The 7,426-nt window shown below is 42.5% G+C and overlaps 1 protein-coding gene across 1 annotated transcript in view; it reads right to left on the reverse strand.

The window, feature by feature from the left end:
* The window catches only part of LOC306780507 (PDZ domain-containing protein 4-like), a gene marked incomplete at both ends in the record, with an annotated part of 36,613 nt that extends 30,046 nt beyond the window's left edge, over positions 1–6,567 (reverse strand). Inside the window, one exon of the mRNA XM_079272908.1 lies at positions 6,508–6,567. Within this exon, the coding sequence (XP_079129034.1) occupies positions 6,508–6,567 (60 nt within the window). The remainder of the gene's footprint in view (positions 1–6,507) is intronic.
* Positions 6,568–7,426: the final 859 nt, after the last annotated feature.

Raw genomic sequence — 7,426 nt, forward strand, 5'->3', positions numbered from 1 at the left:
CAAATACAAATGAGGAAGTTGCACAAAATAAGTAAAAAATATTGCGCTCAAAATATTGAATCCGGTAAATAGTTTTGTCTGCAGCAAAATAGTTATTATAAATAGTTTTATTATACCAGCAGAATGACAAGTGTGATGAAATCTGTCGATGCAAAATTACAAATAACATGACGAGAGAGAGAGAGAGAGATGAGGGGGGGGAACAATAGAAGATTGAAAACAGAGATGAGGGAGTGAAGGATGACATTCATAAGAAGACTCAGAGAGGAAGAGGAAGAGGAAGAAAGACAAAAACTAAACGAGATGGAGAGGGAGGGACAAGAGAGTGAGAGGAAGAGATGAGAGAATCAGAAATGGAGACAAGATATCGATGCACAGAAAAAACAAGAATCTAGAGACGGAGGAAAGAGAGAGAGAAATAAATGAAGGACAAGAAGTGTGTGTGTGTGGGGGGGGGTGTTGATGTCCAGGCAGTGAGGTAAATGGAATGAAATAAGCCTCTACACCTTCACACACACACACACACACACACACACACACACACACACACACACACACACACACACACACACACACACACACACACACACACACTTGATTTCTTCCTTCAGCTGTTTTCAGGTCTTCTTTGCTCTCCAGCGTTTCGTTTCACTCAGACAGACGGAGCCACCGGATTAAACAAAACAACATCTCATCGTTTAGTGAGGACGTAGATTCTATTCACAAAAATGAAACTCAAAAACCTTGCACCTTGAACAAAAGCACCAACCAAACGCATCGTGTGGAACAAAATGTGCACTACAGTGTGAAACTGCACGCAGGCTCCGTAGTCTAACGGTCAACTTTATTTCTCTTTTTACCCTCGTTTGCATCCAATCACATCTTCCCATTGATGTTGTGAGCGCTGTTTAATACCACGTCTAAAATGAGCTCATCGGTGAGACTGAATCAACCTGTGTGTGTGTGTGTGTGTGTGTGTGATTGCTTATCATCTCCTCTTCAAATCTCATGAGGTCATCAGAATCCATTACAGACCTCATTAATCACACACACACACACACACACACACACACACACACACACTGCCCCTGTCACCGTGGCTGCGTATGAGGGCTTCTCTATCTCCATGAAGTCCACGTAGTGTCTGATGTTTTCTGTCCATGATTGAAAACAACTGAGTATCTGCGACTGAACAAGAGAAAGAAAGTAATTCTATCGTTAACAACAGATTGTTGATGATCCGTGATATTTGAATTAAATGTAGATATCGTGTTGATAACACACACATGCTCATATTGTGCAAATAATCCAGCGGCTCTTTAATATTATATTCCATTTCTGCAGTCGCAGCCTCTAAATGTGACACTGTTCCTGTTGCCACTCTGACGGTCCGTCAGTGTTTAGTGTACATTTGTGTCATGTACACGACTGCTCCCCCCCCCCATCCATAAAAGTCCGGCAAAAACGGTCTTGTTGGATCGCTAAGTGTCCACACGATCCAGTCCAGTAAAAGATTTAGTCCAAAACACATTAGTACGTCCATAAACACCCACGGGGGGCTGTTGCATCATTTCAAATTATCCGGCAGATATGATAACGAGTGATCTATTTTCGATCATGTGACCCAATGGGAGCTTCTGTAGCCTCATGTGACCCAATGGGAGCTTCTGTAGCCTCATGTGACCCAATGGGAGCTTCTGTAGCCTCATGTGACCCAATGGGAGCTTCTGTAGCCTCATGTGACCCAATGGGAGCTTCTGTAGCCTCATGTGACCCAATGGGAGATTCTGTAGCCTCATGTGACCCAATGGGAGCTTCTGTAGCCTCATGTGACCCAATGGGAGCTTCTGTGGCCTCATGTGACCCAATGGGAGCTTCTGTAGCCTCATGTGACCCAATGGGAGCTTCTGTAGCCTCATGTGACCCAATGGGAGCTTCTGTAGCCTCATTTGATCCAATGGAAGCTTCTGTAGCCTCATGTGACCCAATGGGAGCTTCTGTAGCCTCATTTGACCCAATGGGAGCTTCTGTAGCCTCATGTGACCCAATGGGAGCTTCTGTAGCCTCATGTGACCCAATGGGAGCTTCTGTAGCCTCATGTGACCCAATGGGAGCTTCTGTAGCCTCATTTGATCCAATGGGAGCTTCTGTAGCCTCATGTGACCCAATGGGAGCTTCTGTAGCCTCATGTGACCCAATGGGAGCTTCTGTAGCCTCATGTGACCCAATGGGAGCTTCTGTAGCGCGGTCACATTCTGGAACAGCCAACGAGAGTCCGCTTTGAAAGACAATGCCCGCCTCTCTTGCTTTGGGTAATGCTCGAGCCAATTGCAAAAGATCTTTCTGAGACTCACGCTTCGTACAGCCAATGAAATGAGAAGAGAATGCTATGCAGATTCACGCAAAGCATGCTGGGAAAGGGTTTGGGAACTCAGATCTAGCACCGTCAGTGAGGTACTTATTACCGATCTTGAACACCAAAGTCTGGTTACTGAGAACTTTCAAGAATCTGTGAAAGTCGACAATGGTTAAATATGTTATGGTTAATAATATATCGACATAAATAAGCTTCCATTCAAACAACGAACACGTAGTTTATCGTAGCTTGGGCGTTTTTCCGAGGTTACTACGGGTCTACAAAAGCGCTTTTACGCAGACGTACTCTTAGTAAACCATGTGTAAAATATTAATTTTCTGTGGTATTATTGTCAGACTTGAATGTGTACTCGGTGCTATGACTTCATGCTGTGGTACCATTGTGTTTTCCAGCTCATAAGTCCCAGCCATAGTTAACTGCAGGCATCTGTTGGTCAAAAATGTTTTGTCATCTTCGCGTCTGCAGGTCTTCACTTCAGTCTCATTATGACCTGATAGTTGAGTCGTAGTTTGGTTTATATTCACATTTTAATGAGAACGTTCAGATTCCAAACTGAAGAATATGAAACGGATGATGTTTGTGTGTGAGAGAGAGGAGAGATATGTAATGTGTGTGTGTTGGGGGTTAATGTTACTCCCTTTGGAGCGCCAATCTATCAGAACACAACAGCTTTATAATGAATGTGAATCCTTTGTGCGTGCATGCGGTGACCTAGTGAAGATGCTAATGATGTTTAACAATGAAGGAGAGAGTGTAGCAGCTCTGCACCTTGGTCAGTTCAGTATAACACAGCCACAGTTCTGAGTAGCGACACAACATGCTGGAACAACAGAATCCCGATGGGTCCGGGTCTTAAAACCACTCCAGCAAAGCTCACGGGAACAGAGACACAAATGAGATGGAGGTGATGATGCTATTACTGTGAGGGAGTGAATTAGGTCATTTGAAATTTGATTGAAGAAACTACGCTAATTAAACTGTGCTGGGTTCATATATTTGTAAAAGAGGGAAAGGAGTGTCTATGTATGGGAGGAAGAGATTTGAAGGATGTATTGAAGTGTAACTGTGAATCTGACTTGTATAAATATACATGAGAGTGTTTGAGTGAAGAGCACAACTCCCACTGTTCTCTCAGCCTCTCGGCCTCTGGTGAAACACACACCGGAGAACACAAAGAGGCGTGTGTTCCTCGGCAGGAGAGGACTCGGAGGATTGATTTGCCTAAATGTGGTTGTTTGTGTAAAATGTTTTCTTGTGAGGAAGAAAGTTTAGAGTTGTTCAGCACCATGGACAGCTCCAGTAATCACAGTAAAGAACAGTGTAATGAGACTACAGTCTGAAACCAGGGTTCAGCACCATGGACAGCACCAGTAATCACAATAAAGAACAGTGTAATCAGACTACGGTCTGAAACCAGAGTTCAGCACCATGGACAGCTCCAGTAATCACAGTAAAGAACAGTGTAATGAGACTACAGTCTGAAACCAGGGTTCAGCACCATGGACAGCACCAGTAATCACAATAAAGAACAGTGTAATCAGACTACAGTCTCAAACCAGAGTTCAGCACCATGGACAGCACCAGTAATCACAATAAAGAACAGTGTAATCAGACTACGGTCTGAAACCAGAGTTCAGCACCATGGACAGCTCCAGTAATCACAGTAAAGAACAGTGTAATCAGACTACAGTCTCAAACCAGGGTTCAGCACCATGGACAGCTCCAGTAATCACAATAAAGAACAGTGTAATCAGAATACGGTCTGAAACCAGAGTTCAGCACCATGGACAGCTCCAGTAATCACAATAAAGAACAGTGTAATCAGACTACAGTCTCAAACCAGAGTTCAGCACCATGGACAGCACCAGTAATCACAATAAAGAACAGTGTAATCAGACTACGGTCTGAAACCAGAGTTCAGCACCATGGACAGCACCAGTAATCACAATAAAGAACAGTGTAATCAGACTATAGTCTCAAACCAGGGTTCAGCACCATGGACAGCACCAGTAATCACAATAAAGAACAGTGTAATCAGACTACAGTCTCAAACCAGAGTTCAGCACCATGGACAGCACCAGTAATCACAATAAAGAACAGTGTAATCAGACTACGGTCTGAAACCAGAGTTCAGCACCATGGACAGCACCAGTAATCACAGTAAAGAACAGTGTAATCAGACTACAGTCTCAAACCAGAGTTCAGCACCATGGCCAGCTCCACTGGGCTCCCTATCATGACAACCAGCAGCATTGGTTGTGGGTTTGGGGTATAGGGACTCGGTTTGGAGGGTTTGAGGGATCCATGGAAGGATTTAATGAACAGTTTTAATTAATATTATTGGTAATAATGTGATCAATCACTTTGCATTTGTGAGTTTATTTAAGACGGACGCTGATATTCGAAAGTGTGATATGAGTTCTGAATTACTGTACAACAAAACATACTGAACAGTGCTGATCAGATCAGAGCTGGCAGATTATGTATAGTATATTATGTGTATATATATATATATGTGTATATATATATATATGTGTGTATATATATATGTATATGTACATATATACATACATATATGTACATATATATATGTATATATATGTATGTATGTATATATATATGTCTATATATATATATGTATATATATATATTTATGTATATATATATATATATATATATATTTATGTATGTGTATATATATATATATATATATATATATATATATAGACATACATATATGTACATATATATATGTATTTATGTATATATATATGTCTATATATATATATATGTCTATATATATATATATATATATATATATATATATATATATATATGTATATATATATATATATGCTCAGAATGAATCATCATAAAACGTATTTGTGCAGCGTGCAGATGAACTGTGAGGTTTCTGTCCTCTGTGACTTTCATCCTCCACTGGACCAAAAAAGAAAAAGTCTCAGCAGAGTAACACGCTGACCTTTACACAGAGTAACGAGACCAACCTGCAGTGATGAATGGCTCTGTTTCCTCTTTAACATAACACACACACACACACACACACACACACACACACACACACACCTTCATTCCTCTCTCGAAAACAAAAGACGGTGAATTCACGTTTCACTGCCTCTTCTCTCGTGTGAACGTCTCTTAAACACACCACCATGTTTTCTGAATCTTAAATCCTTTCTTTTTGCTGTAGCCAGCATTTAGACCCCCCCCCCCCCCATCCACCCAACATAATATTTAGTGTAAAAACAAATGTCAGCTATGAAATACCGACAGCTTTTGCAATAAGTAATTGCACAATAAACTCAGAAATGTGAGCGAGGACGCGACCTCAGTGACACATTTTACTCCCTTGCTGTAACTTAAAACTACAATAACTATTATTGTGTGCAGATGGAAGCAGAAGTTGTTGTGAAAAGTCTTTCAAACGATCAAACACATGATTGTTTCTGCAGCTTGTTTTAGCTGCAGCCAGACGGAGCCTTCAGGCCCCGAGGCCCCGAGGCCCCGGGGCCCCCGGCTCCAGAGTGCATTTCAGACTTCATGAAGCACCTCTGGAGGACGACGGGCCCGAGGCAACACCTGCGTTATTACCTCATCTCCAGCCTGCTCTGTATGGTGGCCTGAGCTAATGTCCACTCTGAAGACCTTTATTAATCCAGATTATGTTGTAATAATGATAATGATGATAAATTCCATTTTCAGTGCTTTTCCTGTAACCCAAAGAACCTTCACATAAAAAACTACGTCAATGTGCCAGCAACAAAACAACAAAAACATCTTTTGCTGCGGGAAATTATATCAAATTTGACTTCAATTTAATAATTATTAAAGATCAATACTGACATACTGGCATTTATCATAGCGAAGCTTTAAATCTGCCAGTTCTCCGATATCCGAGCTTCCTTGAACACACCGTCTCAGAGCTCTGAAGTATTCTCTGGAAACTCCCAACATATGACATCATGTTGGTAACTCCATGTTCACCGTGATAAATATTCTAGTTTCCGGTCTGAAGATAACTTTGCTGGCTGAAAGGAGAGATTTAGGAAATGGTTTGAGGATCTTTATATTCCTTTAATATCAGAGATGTGATTGGTCCGACGTCTTACCTGGAACATGATCCTGTACTGCTCCTCCGGCCGTTTGACCACACACATGTTGCAGCCCATGATGCCGTCTGTGTGGCTGTCTCCTCGTCTCCTCGTCTTACGTCCTCTGTCCTCTGTCCTCTGCAGGTCCCTGTTGCTGCGTATCGATAATCCAGCTCAGTATGACCTTTCACCTCCAAATCTGCGGCCCTCGGGTGTGTCTTCACTCTCTTTGCTTCCCTCTTTGTTCGCTCCTTTCTTCTCGAAGCTGAGATAAACTCTCCAGAGTTCAGACAACTTGAAATGTGGCTGAACGTGTAATCCGTGCTGACAAAGGTCCTTTATGCAGGAAGAGCCACGCTGGTCCTTTCTAAACGTCGGCCATGAAACCTCAGAGGAATCAGTTCAACCGGTTCACAAAGAAGCTCCTCAAACGCCGTCTCCTCTTCAGGATGATCTGTGGAGCTTCAGTGCTTCTGCAAACAGAAGCAGCCTCACCAAAGTGAATTGCTGCTTAGTTTTCACTGTTTCATGGAAAATATGCTCAAAGGTGAGAGACTGTCGTTCAACTTTCCACAGAAAAATGAAGCCGCTTCATCTCAACATGTGCTTCTTTCAGTTGACTGAAAGCTTTCATCAAAGACATCAAAGTTCACTTCCTGTCTTTTCTTCTCGTCTCCGTCACTCTGAAGACAGACGCTCGATGCCCGCCGCTGTGCTTCTCATGTTTCTCCCTCACACTTACAGACGTTGATGAAACAGAAGGAGCGCGACGTCGTTCAGCTTTGTTTTCTTCTCTTGTTGTTTCCATGAAGTTCTGTCGGCTCCTCTCAGGAAACAGCTTCTCTCTGCTGCAGGCGAGGCGCTGTGTCTTCATCACCGTGGAAACAAATTCATTTGTATTCATGCGCGGCAGATTGTTTCACCACCGCAGGGGAGG

Source organism: Melanostigma gelatinosum (assembly GCF_949748355.1).
Source record: "Melanostigma gelatinosum genome assembly, chromosome: 8".
NCBI lineage: Eukaryota > Metazoa > Chordata > Actinopteri > Perciformes > Zoarcidae > Melanostigma > Melanostigma gelatinosum.